The 22834-nt window shown below is 45.2% G+C and overlaps 1 protein-coding gene across 2 annotated transcripts in view; it reads left to right on the forward strand.

The window, feature by feature from the left end:
* GLP2R (glucagon like peptide 2 receptor) overlaps positions 1-22834 on the forward strand; it is a 49990-nt gene that overhangs the window by 1667 nt on the left and 25489 nt on the right. Inside the window, exons 2-8 of one of the 2 annotated variants that reach the window (XM_059908465.1) lie at positions 4922-5009; positions 6959-7063; positions 9611-9732; positions 14498-14604; positions 16597-16750; positions 19153-19312; positions 20348-20408. In XM_059908465.1, coding sequence (XP_059764448.1) covers positions 4922-5009; positions 6959-7063; positions 9611-9732; positions 14498-14604; positions 16597-16750; positions 19153-19312; positions 20348-20408 — 797 coding nt within the window. The remainder of the gene's footprint in view (positions 1-4921; positions 5010-6958; positions 7064-9610; positions 9733-14497; positions 14605-16596; positions 16751-19152; positions 19313-20347; positions 20409-22834) is intronic. The other variant, XM_059908466.1, reaches the window with a different exon arrangement.

Below are 22834 nucleotides of genomic sequence, written 5' to 3' on the forward strand. Positions count from 1 at the left end.
CAGGTCTCTCACCCCTGCTTCAATTCTCTATCTCATATTCAAACGGAGTATATTCAGCTAATTGCCTGGTTTTGTTCACCTCCTATCCACAACCATGTGTCAATTGTCTATTAGGTGCCAAGCTCTGCTGCAGCACTTGGCATTTTATCCTAAATCATCTTGCCCAAACCCCCACAATGAGCCTATGAACCCATTTCACAGATGGGGAAATTAAGATTCACAGGAGTTACACAATCACCTGCGATGGTATAGCTTGTGAGCAGTGGAGCCATCGCACCTACCCCCATCTATTTGCAGTCCTGTGTTCTTTCATCCCCAGCATTCCTTGGAAGCTGTTGACATACGAATATTTCTATGTGACAACAGCAGAATCTGCAGTGCCTCAGGCCAGCTTATGACGCTGACCAAGCCACACCTTGGTATTTTCATAATTGATAATGTGCCTGTGAGCAGTGTCCCCTCCCCGCCTCTGCCATCCCGTCTGTTTTCAGAACCTCTTCCCTCTGTCTGTCCTGTGGTGTGTGTATATAATCCTGAAGACCCTCCTCTTGGTTACCCATCTTAAAACCCATCTTCTTTCTCCAGATGTTTATGTTACAAGGCTTTGCATAGATTGCCACGATGAGTTTTGCTCATCGACGCTGGCCCTGCATGGATATAGATGACCGCGATGTGTTTTTTGGCTGGAAGTCTTCATAAAATTCACTTAATGAGAAATTCTCAGGGATAGTTTAGTTTCTAAATTCGAGCTGGGAAACGGTGCTATCTTCTCACTTCTCCTCCCCCTCCCCACAACTCAGTTAATTAGCAGTTGCTTTGGCATCAAAAAATATAAACTCTCTAAGGCTCTTTAAGAAGTGAATGTGTGGCTCTTTCATACTTTGCTGATGAGAGTGTAAAAAGGTGAATATTTTTAAATAAAAATTATTTTTTTGGCTAGGATAGATAGTTTGGCAGTACATTGTCAAAACCTTTTAAGAATGTATAGTATATGACCCAGAAATTCCAATTCAAAGAATTTTTCCTAAGAAAACAAAGATGTGCTCAAATTTTTAGCTGAGAATATTTTCATTACAGCATCATTTATATTACCAAACATCTAAAACAATGTAGATGTTCAATGCTAGAGGATTTAAAAAATAAATTATATCACATTCATCCATAGAAAATTATGGAGCTCTTAAAATGGTGTTTTAGAATTGTAGTTCTTGAAATGGAAATACAGTCACAATATATCTTCTAGTGGGAAAAAAGGCTACAAAACAGTATGATTTCCTTTTGGGTTAAAATGAAAAAGAAAAGAAAGAAGAAAGAAAAAGGATGTGAGTGCAGAGAGAAGAGCCTGGAAGGAGATGGTTATTTCTAACTGAAAAGATTAAGATTCCATCTTCTCCCCTTTTTGCTTGTCTGTTCATTTTTATTTTATTTACAGTGAAGTCTATTCCTTCAGTAACAAAGAATAATAGAAGTTTTATTTTTTTTTATTATTATTTTTTAAAATTTTTATTTATTTATATTTTGTTTTTGGCTGTGTTGGGTCTCCGTTTCTGTGCGAGGGCTTTCTGTAGTTGAGGCGAGCGGGGGCCACTCTTCATCGCGGTGCGCGGGCCTCTCACTATCGCGGCCTCTCTTGTTGCGGAGCACGGGCTCCAGACGCGCAGGCTCAGTAATTGTGGCTCACGGGCCTAGTTGCTCCACAGCATGGGGGATCTTCCTAGACCAGGGCTCGAACCCGTGTCTCCTGCATTGGCAGGCAGATTCTCAACCGCTGCGCCACCAGGGAAGCCCTAGAAGGTTTATTTAAAGCAAGTCAGCAGCGGCTTTTCCCCCCTTTTCCTTACTCCCTTCTCAGCCAAGTGTGTTGTGATGCTCGTTGCCCATGCAAGGAAAAGAGGAATCGAGATCAAGCTGAACTTTTCCAGTTAGAAAACATCCACTCGTCATTACTTTATTTGGATTTGGCTGTGATTGAACTTGGATTTGCCGCCTGTGTTTTTGGTGTCGTTAGGACAAATACCTGGGAAGACAGTCTGAGTCTGTCCAGCTCTTCTAGACTGACCAGATTCAGGGCTTCTTAGGTTTTATTTTTTTCTTTCGACCATGGCTATTAGTCACGGCAAAGAGCAGGGGGATAGGAGAATGTTAGTCCCGGGACAGCTCACATATACTATTGATTTTATTATCTCTTCCTCTGCCGGGTCCTGGTGGATATAAACAGGCTGACTTTATCCAAGAAAGGGTCTCTCTTTGGTGACATGGAGGAATGTGGAAGCTGATGATTTGGTTATCAACATCTCTGCTGAATTTGTAAAAATAATATAGTCAGTTATGGTCCCATTAGGATGTGTATTCCTTTAAGCAATGTGTTCTTATGTTCCATTGTGCCTCTTGGGCCATAACTGAGAGAGAGATTATTACTGGAGATTTAAAACTCACTGGAAACTGAAACCAAGGGATAAATGCCAATTATTTCAGCATCATTATCATCATGATGACTACTTATTGGCTAATCCCATGGTTCCCAAATTGTGTGCTAAGGTGCCCCAGGGCACCGCTGTGAACTCGCAGGGGTGCTGTTAGATATTTTAGTTTTTTGAGGGAAGCAGCACTTCATTATTATTATCCATTCCTTTGGATGATGTTGTATCTTTGCAAAGCTGGGCTTCTTTGCAGTTGCTGTGATAAAAAGCAAGCACTGCACAAAAATCAGTGTGGTACAGGAGCACAGGTGGTGACGGCCAATCTGATTCTCAGGTCTGAGACGTTTTACAATCCCCAGCAGACACTAAGTTTGTTCAGGCCTACCTACTTAATTAGTGGAACTTTAGATATTTCTTTTGGCCTGGGGATGCTGTGGGAAAATTATCGAGACACGAAAGGCACCGAGAGCTGAGAAAGTTTGGGCACCTCTTGTCCAATGATGGCCATACTAGGTCTTCTTCAGAAAGTTGGCTGTGTGATTCTCTGGAAAAATTGCAAAGGAACTACTCTCAGACCCTAATGTGAATGCCATGGGATTGGGCAGGGGGGCATGGTGGGCAGAGGAGGGAGGGGGTAGATTGGACTAATTACTCAGGAGGTGAAAACTAGCTACCTGTGAGGCTCATAGATGGTTTTTGTTTGTTTGTTTCATTCCCTCTCTGTGTGTGTGTGTGTGTGTGTGTGTGTGTGTGTGTGTCTGAATGCCTTTTGGTGGACTGTCTCCCCAATTTACAATAGCCCCACCATCACCTATCCCACCTCATTCTTTCAGGTTACCTACCTGGCCCAGAAAAGCACTGAGTTTGTTACCCCTTGTGAGAGGAGACAAAGCCACAAAGCTGACTGATTTGCTGGGTGATCTTAGCCCAGATCACATATTTAACCCCTGCCGGGTTCATCCCAGCCCCCTCCTCGCTCCATCTCTGAGCCTCTGTTTCTTTAGCTGGAAAATGAGGGAGAAAGAGGACAGTAGCCCCTGTGCTAAGGGCTGGTGTTCAGAGATGAAGGGCCAGCTCGGCCCTCCAGGAACATACGGGGTAGTGAGCGAGATGAACGTGTGACCCGCCGATGACAGTACAAAGTGATGGGTTGTGTGTGGGGTCCCGGGGCACCGTGGAGGGTTACTAGCTCCAGGCTTCAGTGAGAGACGTGGCCAAATGGGACCAGCAGCCATGAGCTTGAGTTGAGCATTGACACATGAACCAGGGAGTGAGCCAGGGGAAGCGAGTGTGGAAGGGAGTTGCCGACGGGAAGGGCAAAGATCCCAAGTCATGGGAGAGCAGGTTGGGGGTTGAGAGACTTGGGACGGGTGTGGGTGAGAAGTTCAGTCTTGACTCAAGGGGTCCTGAGGGGAAGACTAGGCAGGGGAGCCCCCGTTCTCAGGTCAGCCCTGGGGACCAGTCCCCCTGGAACAGCATGGAGGGGGGACGTGGCACCAGTGAGGAGGTGAAGGGAATGGGAGGCCAGCTTGGAGAGGAGAGAAATGCAGGAGGACAGACTCGGGTGCATAGGTGGATGTGGGGGGGGGGAGGGGAGGAGTGGGGGACGACTCCTGGCTTCTGGTTTGTGGCTGAGAGGACGATGATGCCAGAACTGAGCCACTAGGTAGGGGCCTGTTTGGAAGCAGAGGAAGACAGGGTGAGACTGTCACCCGACTTAGGCCAGCCGCTTGTATAATCACCTTATCTTTAGCAGACGCTGAGTCCTTTAGGGCAGAGACTGTGTCTTGTCCATCTTTGTACCCCCTTAATTCCTTCCTAATGGAAAGCCTGGCACACAGTAAGTTCTCAATTAAAATGAGTAAATTGAAGAAGGGAAAGCCCCTTTAAAACCAAAACCAATGGTTCAGCTACACAATTAGAAGTTGTTAGACAACCCAATTATCTGGAAGGCCCCCCAAATGTATGCTGTATATCCAAGGTTCTATGGGATGTTGGAAAGACAAAGGATCCCGAAGCCTCGGTACAGTAGCAGAGCATCTGTGACCCGATGTCTTCAAGTCTGGACCCACAGCCACCTGGGCGGGACAGCACAGGCCCTGCAATTGTTCTGGCTCTTCTCTGACCACCGTTGAGCCCTTTTAGTGCACTGCCCCTCTCTTTGAGATCCACAGAGTCTTAGAAGCATGCAGCTGTTCTTCTGGCTGGTTGTGAAACGTCAGGTTGGGCACATTGCGTCCTCTTGAAATGTCAAGCTCATTGAAGATTTTGAAAAACATCTTTTGTGTTTGTTTCAAACCCAATATGATTAGATTATGGAGCGCATGTAAAATGTGTATGTATCTTGAAGATAGGAAATAAGTTACCAAAGAAATTGTTTCGAGGTGCAGGCCATTATGGACTCATCAGTGGGAAGGTTTGAGAATCATGGTGTGAGATGACGGCAAGGCCACCTCTGTGCTTGCTGCTAACTGCGGGTCACCGTGGTTTTCTCTGCTCAGGTTACGGGATCTCTCCTTGAGGAGACAACTCGGAAGTGGGCTCAGTACAAAGAGAAGTGTCTGAGAGACTTACTCAAGCAAACTTCTGGTAAGTACATGTATCAGTTATCTATGGCTGTATAACAAATAGCCCCAAAGCTTCGTGGCTTAAAACAGTAATAACAATGATTTATTATCTCTCACAGTTTCTGTGGGTCAGGAATTCAGACAGAGCACACTGAAGATGGCTTGTGTCTGCTCTACAACGTCTGGAGTTTAGCTGGAAGACTCAAAAGCCAGGGGTTGGATTCATCTGAAGCCTGGTTCACGCCCATGTGTGCTGCTTGATGCTGGGAATCAAGCTGGGGCTGTTGGCTGGAACACTTCCATGTGGTCTCTCCATATGGCCTGGGCTTCCTCACAGCATGGTGGCTGGGTTGCAAGGACAAGCATGACCAGAGGCCACGTTGCCTTTTGTGACCTTGCCTTGGAAGTCACTTCTGCCATGTTCAGTTGGGTCAGACAGTTAGAAAGGCTACCTGCCTCCATTGTAAAAGAGCATGCGAGATGGGATATATATGCGTGTGGCCATCTTTGATAAAAGCCATCTGTCACAGCACACTGACCACCTAATCACATGACGTGAGCCACTGTTGTAGATTAACCCAGGAATCTACTCTGTTTTGAGGGGGGTGTCCTTCGGTCTCCCATGGTGTTAACACTTCTCTTATCCTGGTCTACATTAGGTTTAGAGCATTCTAGCTAATATGTTAATAGTTTGGTCAGCCCATAGCCTCTCCTGCCTACATGCTGACTCTTTGGATACATCCAGATCCTTTTTTTTTTTTTTTTTTTTAAAGAAAAGAAAGGAATAAGGAGCCTTGGCCCACTGCCTCTGAGACTGGGGACTGTGGATGAAAGTTGCCTCCTCCTTGTTCTCCTGGCTTCTTTCAGATCATTTCATTCAGGGACCCGGAGGTTGACAGGACAGTATAAACTCTCTCTGCCTTTTCCTGACCTGAAGGCAGTCCCAGCCTCCAAGCTATGCCCTCCTCCCTCTAAGTAGTCCTTCAGCCAGGTGGGCGGCCACCGAGGCTTGATTCATTGCAGGAACCACTCCCGCCTAGAGGAATATTGCTTTCTGAGGTCAAAGTAGGGCAGGTCCTCCTGATCAGGTGCCACGCTTTGGGCAGCTCAGCCAGGTGAGCGCCCACACGCTGGGAGCTGACACTTGGCAACCAGGTCCATAGGGTGCCCCGAGCCAGCCCGGAACCCAGCAGATCTGCGCTGGCAGGGTCCCGATACCAGCAGCCTGGCTCTTCACCCTGAGTGGCCCCCGAGTTCTAGCTTAATAGGGAGCCAATGGTAGGAAATGATGCTTGGTAACCAGGAGTGAGGAGCTTGCAATACGGATGTTTGGGGACCAGCCTGAAACCCCTCATTTGACTCTGGGGGCCCATAAGGGTGGGGCTAATGTCTGTAGCATCTCATTGCCAAGTGCCAGGGTGTAAATCATACCCTGAGTTTGAGGTGCCCAAATATTTCATAATGATCATTGGATTAATCTTCAAACAGAGAAGTCTGACCAGGTAGTGCTTGCGTCAGGTACACATGACCAAGGACCTGGATCCTGCAAATCCCCTTATATCCACTGGTCATTTTGCACATTTCATATTAAGGGTGTTCCAGGATCTAACTGGTGAAGGTTTGACAATTATTTAGTTAATTATGGGACAGAAGATGCTGGCTGAACATCCAAGTGTCCTCCTGACCCTGAGTTTCTGTGAGAGTTCAGCTCATGTAAAGTAAACCAAAATCAGTGTGACGTGCACATTGACATAAAAGGCTGGACCACCGCCAGGGGTCAAGTTGGGTAGACAGAGCCACAGTGTGGGGCTGCATGAAGCATTCCTGTCCTCTCCACGTGGCTCCTCATCCTTGACCCGTCTGGAGAGTGCGACGCCCCCTGCTGGTCCCTATGCAGCCTACACCAGCTTCTGATGCCAGGGAGGTGGGTTCTGGGCTCCATCAGTTTATTTTGTCCTCTTCTTTCTGCAGGCACAGTTTGTAACGGGACCTTTGATCAGTATGTGTGCTGGCCTCATTCCACTGCAGGAAATGTCTCTGTTCCCTGCCCTTCATACTTACCTTGGTGGCGCAAAGGTAATAAGTCTTATTTTACCAATTTCTAACACTTCCTTTATGGCTGGTCCCTCCTGGGCAGACCAGCCAAGGGGCGGTTAGGGGAAGGCTCCAACCAGGTTCTTTTCTCCAGCCCTCTTCTCCCACGAAAGGTCTCCTTCTAAGCTGTCAGTAACACATCTTCCTTTTCCTCTCTGCTTCTTCTCTTGTCTTCCTGCAAGTCTTCTGTGCCTGGAGGTTCTGTTTATATCAGACCCCTCTTTTCTTTGAAGAGCTGAGAGTCCAAGTCTGGCTACCACAGACTTTGCTGCAGTGAGAGTAAGACTTATCACCGTCACGGAGAGGAGAAGGAGATGCGGAGCAAGGCTGGGATGCTGACATCCGGGCAGTTCTTGCTTCTCGGATGGAGAGGAAGGCCATCAAGACGACCCTTGCAATAGCGTTGGGACGAATTGGTGCTTTTCAGCCCCATGGGACTTAGATGGGGAATTTTACCCTTAGCTTGCCCTGAAGTTACCATTACTTAGAACCCACCTCCACCTGCCCCAGCAGCCCAGCCTCCTGGTTGTGTGATTCTGGACGGGTGGGGAGTGAAACAATTCAAATCTAAGAACAGACCGCTATTCTCAAGGAACATCAGTGATTACAAAGTTCCAGGCCAAACAAAATGAGAATGGGTTTCTTTCTTTCTTTTTTTTTTTTTTTTTTTTGGCCACACCGCGCGGCTTGCAGGATCTTAGTTCCTCAACCAGGGATCAAACCCAGGCCCTCGGCAGTGAGAGCGTGGAGTCCTAACCACTGGACCACCAGGGAATTCCCGAGAATAGGTTTCTGAGAAGGGGAGATGGTGATATTTGGTACTTAATTTCAGCCCAAGAAATCATCACATCAGTTAAAGTTTGGTTTCAATATTTTGATGCCTCCAGAGCAAAGAGAGAGAATTTCGAAGGAAGATGCATTTCTGGATGGGAGCAGTAGTGACATATTCTATGGAACTGTCATCTGGGGAAATTCAGTGGGAATCAGCCCAGAAGGCCTGAGGATGTGAAGCTGAAGGGAAGATACTAGAGAGTTTGCTGGACCAGCGGGGTCAGTTCAGTGGGGGAGGAAAGAGCTTGCTGAAGTCAGGAGCCCTGAGGGAGGGCTTTATACTCTGAGACTTTGGGAAAGTTCCCAGAGCCCTCTAAGCTGTGGTTTCCTTGTAAAGTGAAGTGAATAACAGCCGATTCTTAAGGGCGTTTTGAGGCATGAATGGGAAGGCACACATTGGGTCCACCACACAGTAGGTGCTTCGTAAGTGGGAGCTGAGGCCGAGCCCCACCAAGGTCACACCCCTCGGATTCCTTCAGGGCTTTAAGGACCCGAAAGTCTGCGACTCCTTGAGGGCACATGGAACAGATCAGCATCGCCCAGCCCTACCGTCTACCTGTTCCTTCCCAAGAGCTAAAAACACAGGTCGATTCCACTTTAAGAGAAAAAGTGATCAAAAATCCAAACTTACAAAGAAGTTGAGTTAAAGGCCTTTTAAAAAAAAATTGGGTTCTGGGCTCCTGAAATGTACTCAAGGGAGTGTGAGTCCCAAAAGGTAGGAAGTGACTCTTCCCCTCGACATCGTGTGCATCAAATTTTTAGAATCCAAATGGGGTGCCTGATGTCAAAGGAGGACGTGGCACAAGTGGAGGGATTTGGAGAAGAAAGGATGGAGCAGAGTTCTTGCGGATGAGATTAGAGGAAGGAGCATTAGAATATGAGAAGGGAGAGAATATACAGGCACAGAAGACTGACCATGAGGCTGGGGCCTGATCGCGAAGCAAACTGCTTTATGCTACAGGCTTTAAACTCCCCTCCGTAGAGAAAGATTATGTGGAGCCAGTGAAGGTGTTAAGGCATGAGAAGGACATCGTAGGGTTTGTGGTTTGGGGAGATGACGCTGGTAGCCTGTGGTTGATGAACTGAGGGATGGAGGGGGATCGGAGAGGCGAGTTTGGAAGCTCCTGCAGTGGTCCAGAAAAAGAGAGGATGAGGATGTGGATACAGGTAGAGGCAAGAGCTTGGGAAGAAGAAGAAAGAGTAAAGAAAAATATTGGAGATAGGATAGTCAAGACTTGTCATCAGAAGCAGGAATTGAGGGACAGAGATGGGTAAGGCGCTGCCTAAGGCCACAGAGCTCATAGGTGGCAGAGCTGGCTCGGTCCAGCGCCCTCTCTTCTTCATGGCACACGGCCTCTTGGGCATCAGGAAGCCCCAGGTCTGCGTCTCCCAGCTGGGCCACACCTTGGAGGGCTGTCACATCTCTGAGTCACGAGGGACCGTTCCAGCTCCGGGGACTTTGGGTAAACACAGCAGACATTAACGGAACATGGTTTGTTATGAGATGTAGAGGCTTCCGTGTTTTTCTTTCCATCCTAAATAAACAGCAAGGATGCTATGAGCCTCCAGAAGGGGAAGTGAAAATTCCTTTTCCCTGGGATTTTCCACAGCTTTGCGGTGAGGATGAGGGCCTTCCCACGTGCTCGGGGAACGGGCTGCGTGTTCTGACCTTTCCCCCAGAGCTGTGTTTACTTTCAGAGAACTCAGGAAGGGCCTACAGATACTGCCTTTCTCAGGGCACTTGGCAGACGCTGGAGAACTCCACAGATATTTGGCAGGACAACTCCGAATGCGCGGAGGACCACAGCTTCAAACAAAAAGTGAGTCAGCTGGGCTCGGTGAGGACGGGCCCTGCGGCCCAAACCAACCTCTGCCGGGGTCCCCGCAACAGGGGCCACACAAAGAGCCCGCCCCCAGTGCGCCTGCCCCAGACTCACCTGGGAAGGTCCTCCGTCACCCAAAACAGCAACCGGGACGGCAGCCGCAGAATCCCTTCTGCTGCTGGGATGAGACGTGAACCTCTCAGGGAAGGAGCCCCAGCCTCTGTGCTTGCTGTTCCTTCCGCCTGGAACACTTTCCCCGGCTCTTCTGTGGCTTCTCCTTCCCATCAGTCACATTTCAAGCTCAATGTCTCCTTCCAAGTGAAGTCTTCCAAGGCCACCCCGTGGAGAATGGTCTCCATGGTCACTTTCTACCACTCCCCCCAGCCTTTATAGCACCTGTCACTCTCTGACATTCTCTGGCATCTACCCCCTCCTAGAATGTAGACTTGGTGGTGGCAGGAGGCAGTGTGTCCTGAGGGACACACACCTAGCATCCGGGGTACAAGCTCAAGGCCAAGGGCCTAGCAGCCCGACTTCACGTCCAGAGTCTTTGCTCCCTAGCTGTTTATACCCCACCCTTCACTGCTCTGTGCCTCTGCTTCCCCGTCCATCCCCAGCAGAGTGTATTTATTGCGTGTACCGTGTGAGGGCTGAAAGAGTTGATAGACATACAGTTCTCTGGAGAGAGCCTGACCCCTCGTCGCCACGATGTAAGTAAGAGTGCTGGCTCCGTCACCAGGGTCCAGCCTGTTCGCTGGGCAGTAAATCGTCATATCATGTCTGTGGTTCCTTCCCAGTGGGAACTGGCCCATCCTTGGCTCTCTTGTCTATCACATCTTCCCATGAGGCATGAAGAACCTTCCATCAGATCCTCTACCTCCGCAGGGAATTTTTTCTCAACCTCTTTTTTTTTTTTTTTTTTTCTCAACCTCTTTTTAACTTTATTACTTGACTTGAGTTGGCACAAGTCCGTGTTCCCTAGACCATGTGACAGGTCACACCTCTTAAAGGTATTAAAATCATACCTGTGCTTGGGTTGGATCCAGCTTATCTCAAGAATTTGTCTGACTTTTCTCACAACACCAAACTCATGCTCACTGCATGCCGTGAACTGTGCACTTTGTATATATTTCCTATCTTCCCTCCTGGACGAAGCTGCTTGAGGACAATGACAAAGTCAGAGTTATATCAGAATACCTGCCACCCCTGGCCTAGTGCTGCTAAAGGTGCACAAAAGCCTTTACATACAGTGGGCACTTAGTAAATATTGAATGAATGGTTTCACAGATTCTGAGTCAGTGGGCGTGTGGTGGGGGTCTAGGTGTCAGTACTGGTGGGAAAGCTCCCCAGGTGACTCTGAAGAGACTGGAAACAGAGGCGGTGACAAGGAATTCACCAGCAGGTGTGAGATGCCTGCTGCTTGCTCTGGGCTGAGGTCTGCCGACAGGGACAGCAAAGCAAGATGGGAAAACTGCACTTTCCAAGACAGGAAGTAAAGTTTTCTCTCTTTAGAGCAGTGAGGACACGGGCATTGCCTCCCCCTCTCTGCAAATGGCCATATTTCCAAGAAATCAAATACTTAAAAAAAAAGTTTCTGGCCATGTTTACCTGTGTTTCTAGTAGAGGGTTGAATTTTTGCCCAAAAAAGGCTAGTGTTAGTAAATCTATGCCCTTTGGAGTTTTGGCAAACGAGATATGTTATGTTCTTCCAACTGACAACTCACTGGGGGTCCTTATGCATGTTAACTGGTGCTTTTTTAAGGAGATTGTGTGTGTGTGTGTGTGTGTGTGTGTGTCTTTCAAAATTGTACACACTGTCTTTTCCATCTTCACTGTGCATTCATCATGCACTGTGGCCGTAACTTTTGCAGTTTGAAGTGTGACAGCAAGACTAGCACAATTCTCTAAAATTTCACAGGTAGAAGATTGGTTCTTACTGTAGATCTTAGCAACCTCAGCATATGAGTTTTATTTTTTTTTCCTTATTAAGTCGAGAACTTTCATCTTTTCACTTAAAGGAAGCACTTCGTGGCTTCTCTTTGGCACATCCGAATTGCCAGCATCAATACTCTTCGGGGCCATTATTAAGTAAAATAAGGGTCACTTGAACACAAGCACTGCTGTACCAAGACAGTCTAGCTAATAACCAAGAGGGGTACTAAGTGACTAATGGGCAGGATATGCTGGACAGAGGGATGATTCATGGCTCAGGAAGGACAGAGAGGGGCGGTGTGAGATTTCACCACGCTACTCAGAATGGCGCACAATTTAAAATTCATGAGTTGTTTATTTTCGAAATTTTCCATTTAATATTCTTGGACCGAAGGTTGACAGCAGGTAACTGAAACCACAGAGAGCAAAACTGCAGATAACGGGAAACGACTGTAAAAGAAAAAGTTGATAAATTGGACTTTATCAAAATTAAAAACTTATGCTCTTTTAAAGACGCTGTTAATAAAAAGGCAAGCCACAAAATGAGAGAAAATACTGGCAAAACATGTATCTGACAGATTTATATCTAGAATATATAAAGAAGATTTACAATTCAAAATTAAGACCAACAATCCAATTTAAAAGGTGGCCGAATATTTGAACAGATACTTTACTAAATAAAATATACAGATGGCAAATATGCACACAGAGTGATTCTCAAATCATTAATCATTAGAGAAGTGCAAATAAAGCCACCATAAGGTACTACTACACACCCATTAGAATGATTAAAATTTAGAAGACTGATTGTAGGAAATGGTAGTAGACCCTCAAGCAGCCGGCACTCTGGTGGGAATGTAAAGTGATACAACTTATTTAGAAAACAGTTTGGCAGTTTCTTGAGAAGTTAAAACGTACACCATGCTACCGCATCATTCTATTTCTAGATATTTATCTGAGAGAAATGAAAACCCATGTCCACGTAAAAAACTTGTACAGAAATTCTCAGAGCAGCTTTATATGTGAGAGCCAAACTCTGAAAACAATCCGAATGTCCATCAGTGGGTGAGTGCATAAATAAATTGCGGTGTATTCACAATGGAATACTACTCAGCAATAAAAAAGGAATAAACTATTAAATTTTTAAAAATTTTAGATTTACTCTTTATTGAGGTAATATTGGTCTACAGCATTATTTAAGTTTCATGTAGACAACATTCTATTGCTACTTCTGTATACCCTACAGTGTGCTCACTACCAAAAATTTACTTTCCATCCACTGCCATATAGTTGATCCCCTTTACTCTTTTCACCATCCCCCTGCCCCTCCCCCTCTGGTAACCGCTACTCTGTATATATGTGTTTGTTTTTGTTTGGTTTGATCGTTTATTTTGTTTTTTGTTTTTGTTCATTTTTTTATATTCCACGTATGAGTGAAATCATACAGTATTTGTCTTTCTCTGTCTGACTTGTTTCACTCACCACAATACCCTCAAGGTTCATCCATGTTTTTGCAAATGGCAAGATTTCATCTTTTTTATGGCCGAGTAGTATTCTTGTATATATTTACCGCATCTTCTTTAGCCACTCAGCTGTTGCTGGGCGCTTAGGGTGTTTCCATATCTTGGCTGTTGTAAGTAATGAACATAAGAGTGCATATATCTTTTTGAATTAGTGTTTTTGTATTCTTTGGATCAATATCAAGAAGTGGGATAGCTGGATCAAATGGTAGTTCTAGTCTTAATTTTTGGAAGGAATCTCCATACTGCTTTCCATAATGACTGCACCAGTTTGCATTCCCATCAACGGTGTAGGAGGGCTTGCTTTTCTCCACATTCTCACCAACACTTGTTATTTCTTGCCTTTTTGACAATAGCCAAGGAATGAACTATTGGTACATGCTATGACATGGATGAATCTCTAAATAATTATTCTGAGGGAAATAAGCCTAACAAAAAATAGAATATTATAAGATTCCATTTATATAACATTTTAGAAAATGCAAACTACTCTCTAAAGGCAAGGGATAGTGAGAGGGGATGAATTACTAAGGGTCACAAGGAAACTTTCGGGAGGTGATGGAAATGTTCATGATCTTGAATGTGGTGATGAAATCACAGATATATTCATGTCCAAATTCACCACTTTAAATATGTGCAGCTTATTGTACCCCAATTATACTTCAGTAAAGCTGATGAAAGAGTTATGCAGAGAAGTTTAGGCATAACCTAGCAGGTAATACGTATTTACTATGGGTTCTTGTGCAAAAACTTATTCAGAAACATAATCTCGATGGCTATATGCACAGTGGATTGAGTGAGAAGATGGGATCTCCTTTGGAAAATCACACTTAATAACAGAATTGCCAGTAAACTAACCTCTGTTCACAATCAGGGTATCCTGGGACTCAGGGAAAATATTCCAGTGTTTAAGTGGGTCTTTCTTAAAGAGATCATCTATGAAAAGTTACTTTAGGAAGGAGACATCCCGATGGAAACCCGGCCCTGTCTTCCAGAGACAGGGACCCCGATGCTCTAGGGACAGCACGCTTGGGGGCAAAGAACCTGTCCTCATTCCCAAGATGTCCTCTTGTCCTGGGCACGATGCTCCTATGATATTGTGAATCTCAGTGCATCACTGCTGGGCAGTGGGACCAGCCATGGAGGTGAGAACCCCAGTGGGCTCTTCACTCATGAAGGTTCCTCGAACTCTGAGATGTGCCAGAGAGCTGTGGTGTAAACAGGTCTACTAGGGTTCGAGGCATGGAGAGGGGGTTGGACACCATAGCTGCCTGGCTTGGCGGTCACACCTGCTCTTTCTCTGCGTTCAGGTGGAACACCGCGCCTTGCTGTCGACCTTGCAGCTGTTGTACACTGTGGGGTACTCCCTCTCCATCGTCTCCCTCTTCCTGGCTCTCACCCTCCTCTTGTTTCTTCGGTGAGTGGAACTTCTGCTGTCACGTGTTCAGACAGGTACCCAGGCACGTGCTCGTTGGCTCCCTTTAGAAGGCAGGAGACTGGGCTGGATGATCTCACGGCTCCTCAGAGCTGGAAGGGATCCGAGAGATCCATCCCATTTTGTAGGCAAAGGAAAGAGATCTCAGAGGTCCAGAGAAAGACACTGAGTCACCCCAGGTCGCAAAGCACAGCTAGGGCTGGAATCTGGGACTCCTAACTCTGCTTTTGCCTCTTTTGGATTAGATGACCTCTGCCCAGCCCTGGTCTAAATTCCTAGTTACACCCATTACTACCACAGCCCCTTCTCACCACAGCTCTACCAGATGCATTATTTTTATGGATGAGATTAAGAAACTTCCCCAAAACGAATTAGTGAGTGGGAGAGCTGGGGTTTTAATCCAGGGCCCTCGGACTCCAATTAGCCATCAATCATTTGAGTGCTTCATTGGTGCCAGGCACCGTTCTAAGCACATTACATGCATCAAGTCATTTAAGTCTCTTTCTAATCAGAATTAAGATGAATTCTAATCCTAGGAGATTAGCCTTATTATTACCCCATTTTATAAGTGAGTTAACTGAAATATGGAGAGATGACGTGACTTGCTCACAATCACACAGCTGGCAAGTGATGGAGCCAGGATCACACCGGGCGGTCCAGAGCCTGAGCATTTTCACTCCCTTCTACTGTCTTTCAGAATCCAAAACCTGAATGCATTTTACGAAATCACGTTTTTAGAAACGACCCGAGTGAGATATTTGTAGACCCCCTAGGGAGCCCTCCAAGGCTGTCTCCTGGTCTTGGTCCATTCAGGAACATCACGGAGTGTAATGTGGCAGAATGAGCGTTCGACGCAGATGTGGAGACCTGGATGGGGACCCTGGAGACCTGGATGCTGATTCCAGAGCAGCTCCCACCTGGGCTCTGCGAGGCCCAGGGCTGGCCCCACCTCACCCCTCAATCCCATGGTGTTCTTGAGGTCCTAGAGTGGAGAGCGGAGTCATGACCACTTACCCCACTGGGAGAACAATGATCGAACAATGGGAGAGAATTCCACAGCCTGTGCCCTCTGCTATCTGTGACCTCCTCCACTCGCCTTCCCAAAGTCCCAGAACCAGGCCGGGAGAAAATAACTGCCTGGCCCTGCAGGAAGTAACTTTAGCAGAGCCTGGGTCGACCACGTGTCCATTTTGTCTCTGGCTCTGGGCCCAGTCTAGGGAGAAGGGTGCATAAATGGTAAAACACAAAGACCCGCTCAAATCTTTTTGGAAACTAAAAAAGTAATAATAGCTCTAAAGCAAGGCAGGACTGGACGGACATATGCTGCACAGGGGCATAGGCAGGGCTCTGAGAGCACAGTGATGGAAAAGGTCCTTTCGCTAGAGAGACCGCGGATGCAGTTTTACATCAGCCGGCACAGGAGGCCCCAGCTGGGTGAGGGAGGTCACGAGAGCTGATATTTTCCAGGCACTTAAGTGCCAGGTACTGTGTGAGCACTTTTCACCCATTAACTGGTTGAATCCTCCTGCAGCCCTTTGTGGTGAGTGCCCTTGTTCTTACAGGGAGTAGAGTCTCGGAGAGCCATATATTGACCTCAGAGTTTCTGGGTCTAAATCTCAGCTCTGCCACTTACTGCTCTGGGACTTTGGACTTAAGCTTTCTGCCTCAATTCCCCCATTTGTAATGTTGGGAGCTGTAAGGAGTAAGGATACCCATAAGTACCCACAGGCAAATAGCTTGGAACATAGCCTGGCATGTTGAGCATTCTATAGATGATAGCTGTTATTCTCTCCATCTTACACGTGAGGAAAATGAGGCACAGAGAGAAAAGATCCTTTACGCCAGCTATCCAGCTCTGGAGACTACACTCTGAACCCGTGCCCTTCAGTGACAGATACACAGGTTTCAGGCACACACCTGTTGGTCTGAGCCATTCTTTTCTGAGGGAAGACACTCGGTTTTCTCCTTGCACAGAAAACTCCACTGCACACGCAACTATATCCACATGAACTTGTTTGCCTCTTTCATCCTGAGAGCCCTGGCTGTGCTGGTGAAAGATGTCGTCTTCTACAACTCTTACTCTAAGAGGCCCGACAGTGAGAAAGAGTGGATGTCCTACATGTCAGAGGTATGTCCTTCCTTACCGTTGGCCTCGACCTGGTGCATCAATACTGGGAACTGCAAGAAGGCGAGGCTGGGGAGGAGAAGAGAGAGAGAAAGGGGTGTCAGTCTCTCTGGTTAGAGATGCATCACCTAACTTTGAGAAAAAACTCAACCTCCTGAGAATGGGGCAGGTAAAGGAAATCAGTAGCGGAAAATTTCACTGAGAGGCTGCTTTACACCCAATGGGTGGAAAATTTCTTCACCTGTAGACAAAAGAAATGGACCAGATCAACCTTTTAAAATTATTACTGTGTTTTACAGCAGTAAAGCATTTCTACATATGTTGAGATGGTTTTTCCTTTATCCTGTTAATAATGAATGCAGTAACCTGTCAAACTACCTTGCACTCCTGGAAGAAATCCAACTAGGTCCTGATATAGTCATCTCTCTCCCCTCCTGCTGGACTGTTTGCTAACACTGTGTTTTGTTCAGCAGTTCCTCATCTACATTCAGGAGTAATTTTCTTTTCTTTTACGGGCATACCTTGGAGATACTGTGGTTTGGTTCCGGACCACTATAGTAAAGCAAATATCTCAATAAGGCAACTCACATGAATTTTTTGGTTTCCCAGTACATGTAAAAGTTATGCGTACACTATACTATAGTCTGTTAAGTGTGCAATAGCACTGTGTCTAAAAAAATAACGTACATACCTTAATTTAAAAATACTTCATTGCTAAAAAATGCTAACCATCATCTGACAACATGGGGTTGCCACAAACCTTCAGTTTGTAAAAAACACAGTATCTGAGCAGCCCAATAAGGCAAAGTACAATATACGAGGTATGTTTGTACTGCCTTTATCAGGTTTTATCAGGTACTGCCTTTATCAGCATAAAGTTTATGCTGACTTCTCAAGACAAATTATCTCTTTCTCACTTCTCTGGAAGAATTTGTTTAAGATGGGTATTATTTCTTCCTTAAATGTTTGATAGATTACCCTAGTGAAGCCATTTGGGCCCAGAGTTTTCTTTATTGCAAGGCTTTTAATTATGGATTAATTAGGACTATTACATTGAGATTTTCTGTTTCTTCTGGTGTCAGCTGTAGTAATGTGTTTTTCTAGGAACTTGTCTACTTCATCTAGCTTTTCAAATTTATTGGCATATTGTTTATATTCCCTTAAGATCTTTTTAAGGTCTGTTACATCTATCGTGGTATTCCTTTTTTCGTTCCTGATATTATTTGTACCCTCACTCTCTTTTCTCCCCCCTTGATAATCCTTGCTAAAGTTTCTCAATTTTACTGGACTTTTCAAAGAACAAACTTTTGGCATTGTTGATTCTCTTTATTTTATGTCCTCTATTTCATTGATTTCTGCTATTATCTTTATTATTTCCTCCCACGTACTTTCTTTGGCTTTATTTTGCTGTTCTTTTTCTAACATTTTTGACATATTTAAGGTAAGTGACTTTCAGCCTTTTTCTTTCTTAATAAATGCATTTGAGTTTGTAAATTTCATTCTAGTTGTAAAATTCATCCTAGCTGCATGCCCCAAGTTTTTTTTTGTTTTTGTTTTTTTAATAATGGAGACATTCATTTGGATTTTCCTACAGAATGGTAGTTATTATTAGTAGCTCACACTTTTTTTTTCTTTTTTATTTATTTATTTATTTTTGGCTGTGTTGGGTCTCCGTTTCTGTGCGAGGGCTTTCTCTAGTTGCGGCAAGCGAGGGCCACTCTTCATCGCGGTGCGCGGGCCTCTCACTATTGCAGCCTCTCTTGTTGCGGAGCACAGGCTCCAGACGCGCAGGCTCAGTAGTTGTGGCTCACGTGCCTAGTTGCTCCGTGGCATGTGGGATCTTCCCAGACCAGGGCTCGAACCCGTGTCCCCTGCATTGGCAGGCAGATTCTCAACCACTGCGCCACCAGGGAAGCCCATGCCCCAAGTTTTGATATGCAGTATTCTCCATACATTCAGTTCAGGAATAATTTCTAATTTCTATTATCATTTCTTTTTTGATTCATGAATTATTTAGAAGTCTATGTCCTCATTTCTAGTTATATGAAGATTTTTAAATTATTGGTACCTTGCTTAATTGAACTGAGAAGACATACCTTTCAGTGCTTTCTTTTTTTAATTTTTAAAATATTTTTTCAGTGCTTTCTTTATGGAAATTGCTGATGATGAATCCTCCTTGTCTTTGTCTAAAAACGTCTAGGATGTCAAGAAGCTGGGCTTTAAAACCTACATGAAGCCCCCATATTTTTATATTGTTGCCAACCTCTCTGAGATGGTCAGCAAGGGTTTGGGAGAGAGGGGAGCTCAGAGGAAGGGGCTGTGCATGTGGGGGCCCTTCTCCACCCTGGGGGGGTCCAGATGCTGAGGGAGCCTGGACTCACCCCCATGTGCTCTGTCCTCTGCAGGTGTCCACTTCCTGCCGCTCGGCCCAGGTTCTCCTGCACTACTTCGTGGGTGCCAATTACTCATGGCTGCTGGTTGAAGGCCTTTACCTCCACACGCTCCTGGAGCCCATCGTGCTTTCGGAAAGGCGGCTGTGGCCCAGATACCTGCTGGTGGGTTGGGGTGAGTGACCTGAACCCCCAGCCGCTTCTCCTGGGGACCTATCAGAAAGTGGGAGCCCAATAGAGCTTTTGGTTGGAGTTAGGGACCAATGGGAGGGAGGTTTTTGGGACAGATAACCCCTCAATCACAAGAGACTCTGAAAAGAGGGCTGTGTGTGTGTGAGTGTGCACACACTCCCATGCACACGTGTACACGCATGTAGACATAAGTGCTGTAGACCCATGCACACGTTCGAAACTTGGGAAGGTTTTGGTAGACTCAGATGACATTCCTCCTACCCTGTCCCCAACTGTATTCATCTACTAGGGCTGCCATAACAAAATACCATAGTCTCTGTGGCTTGAAACACAGATGTTTATTTCTGGAGGCTGGGAACTGTGAGATCACAGTGCCGGGATGGTTGAGTTCTGATGAAGGTCCCCTTCCTGGCTTGCAGACAGCTGCCTTCTTGCTGTAGCCTCACATCATGGCGGGGGGAGAGAGAGCGAGAGAGAGAAAGAGAGCTCTGTGGTCCCCTCTTATATGGACACTAATCCTATCACGATGACCACCCCCTACACACACCTCATCTAAACCTAATTACCTCCAAAGGTCTCGTCTCCAAATGTCATCACGTTGGGGGTTAGGGCTTCAACATATGAATTAGGAGGGGACACAAACATTCAGTCCATGTGCCAACTAAGTCTCCAAGATGAGGTCTGGAACCCCTGTTGCCACAAACTCTTGGGGAAGTTGAGACTGCGGCATTCAGAGGGCATAATTTTGGCCAGTGATTCAGGCGGTTTGATAATTGTCTTTGGATTTACTCTAAGCTGCTCTGTGGCATGTGGCAAATCTGTCCTCCTCTCTGCTTCCTGGTTTCTCAATCAATGGCCCTGTGCCACTGTAGGCCTCTCCAGCTCTCACTGTCCCCAATTCTATGATGTTTGGGTTTTTATAAGTTTCAACCAGTTGTGCTTGGCCCATCAGGGTAGTGTAGGCAGTAGGCAAGTGTGGCCAGCCAGCCCTTGACTGCATTTCTGTGTTTTCTCCCAGCCTTCCCGGTGCTCTTCGTGGTACCCTGGAGCGTTGCCCGTGCTCAGCTGGAGAACACAGGGTAGGTAATTCACCTCTTTTTACATTTCCATGAGCTCGCCATTCCCAGATAGGCCCCGATATAAGGAAATATACTATTTTCCCAAAGAGAATATCCACTCCCTTCCATTTTGGCCATCTAGAATATACTTAAGTATGTAGATAAAAGAATCAAATACCTTTCTTGTAGAAATTAGTCTATTAATTTAGTTACACATGCAAATAAACACAAAATTAGCACAAATTAGTACAAAAATTGGCTGCTTAGGTTAGCAGCGACCCTGGGTATATACAAATATAGGTACAAGAATGGTTATGGCATTCACAGTGGGCGAAAAAAGGCAAAACCCAATCAAACAAAAAAAATCCCTGAACATCCATCAACAGGGGAATCATCAAACAAATTGTGGCATACCTATATAGTGGACTATTATAAAACTACTGAAAAAACAAGTTAGTTCTGTACCTTTTGGCTTTTAGGGACTAAACCTCAACAGCGTGTTGTTAAGCTTGTTGCTGCATAATGTGTGTCAGTAATTCCATTTCTTTCCCTCCAAATAGTTACCACCAAAAATCCCCTACACAGACATACCTTGAAGATATTGTGGGTTCAGTTCAGGCCACCACAATAAAGTGAATATCTCAATAAAGCGAGTCACGTGAATGTTTTGGTTTCCCAGTACATGTGAAAGCTATGTTTACACTATACTGTGTATTTGTTAAATATTTGTTAACTATTTGTTAAATAGTAAGACTTGAAAGTAGCAATTACTCCTTGATCCGTGGGCTACTGTATACTATTAAGTGTGCTGTAGCATTATGTCTTAAAAAAATTCTTGATTAAAAATACTTTATTGCTAAAAAAAATGCTAACCGTCATCTGAAGCTTCAGTGAGTCGTAATCTTTCTGCTGGTGGAGGTTCTGGATGGCTGCTGACTGATCAGAGCGGTGGTTGCTATAGGTTGGAGTGTCTGCAGCAATTTCTTAAAATAAGACAAAATGACGACGTTTGCCACATCTATTTTTCCTTTTATGAACGATTTCTCTGTAGCATGCACGCTACTTGATAGCATCTTATCCACGGAAGAACTTCTTTCAAGATTGGAGTCAATCCTTTCAAACCCTGCTGCTGCTTTATCAACTTATTTGATGTAATCTTCTAAATCCTTTGTTGTCTTTCCAACAATCTTCACAACGTCTTCGCCAGGAGTAGATTCCATCTCAGAAAACCACTTCCTTTGCTCATCCATAAGAAGCAACTCCTCATCGGTTTAGTTTTATGATGAGATGGCAGCAATTCAGTCACACCTTCGGGATCCAGTTCTAATTCTAGCTCTCTTGCTATTTCCACCACATTTGCAGTTAGTTCATCCATTGAAGTCTTGAACCCCTCAAAGTCATCCATCAAGGTTGGAATCAACTTCTTCCACAGTCCTGTTAATGTTTCTTTTTGACCTCTTCCCATGAATCATGAATGTTCTTAATAGCGTCTAGAATGGTGAATCTTTTCCTGAAGGTTTTCAACTTACTTTACCCAGATCCATCAGAGGAGTCAGCATCTACAGCAGCTATAGCCTTACAAAATGTATTTGTTAAATAGTAAGACTTGAAAGTAACAATTACTCCTTGATTCATGGGCTACAGAATGAATGTTGTGTTAGCAGGCATGAAAACAACATTAATCTCATTGTACATCTCCATCAGAGCTCTTGGGTCACCAGTGCATTGTCAATGAGCAGTCATATTTTTGAAAGGAATCTTTTTGTTTTCTGAGCAGTTTCTCCCAACAGTGAGCTAAAAGTATTCAAGAACTGTTTGCTGCAAGAACCCTAGCTTTCAGCCAATCTCAGCTTTCGACATGCCTTCCTCACTAAGCTTAATCATTTCTAACATTTGATTTAAAATGAGGGATGTGTCACTCTTCCTTTCACTTGAACACTTAGAGGCCTTTGTAGGGTTACTAATTGGCCTAATTTCAATATTTCTGTGTCTCGGGGAATTAGGGAGGCCTGAGGAGAGGGACAGAGATAGGGGAACGGCCGGTTGGTGAAGCAGTCAGAACACACACATTTATTAAGTTCACCATCTCATATGGGCACAGATCATGGCACCCCAAAACAATTACCATAGTAACATCAAAGATCACTGATCACAGATCGCCATAACAAATATAATAACAATGAAAAGCTTTAAAATATTGCAAGAATTAACCAAAATGTGACACAGAGACACGAAGTGAGCAAATGCCTTTGGAAGATAGTGCCTACAGACTTGCCCGACGCACAAACATCAAACCGATTGCACAAACCTTCAATTTGTAAAAAACGCAATATCTGCGAAGTGCAATAAAATGAAGCACAGTAAAATGAGGTGTGCCTGTAGAATTAAGAATTCATGTTTGTATGAACACGGAGAAAAATGTGGAAGGATACACACCAAGCTATTAG

This window comes from Balaenoptera ricei, chromosome 20 (genome assembly GCF_028023285.1).
Source record: "Balaenoptera ricei isolate mBalRic1 chromosome 20, mBalRic1.hap2, whole genome shotgun sequence".
Taxonomy (NCBI): Eukaryota; Metazoa; Chordata; class Mammalia; order Artiodactyla; family Balaenopteridae; genus Balaenoptera; species Balaenoptera ricei.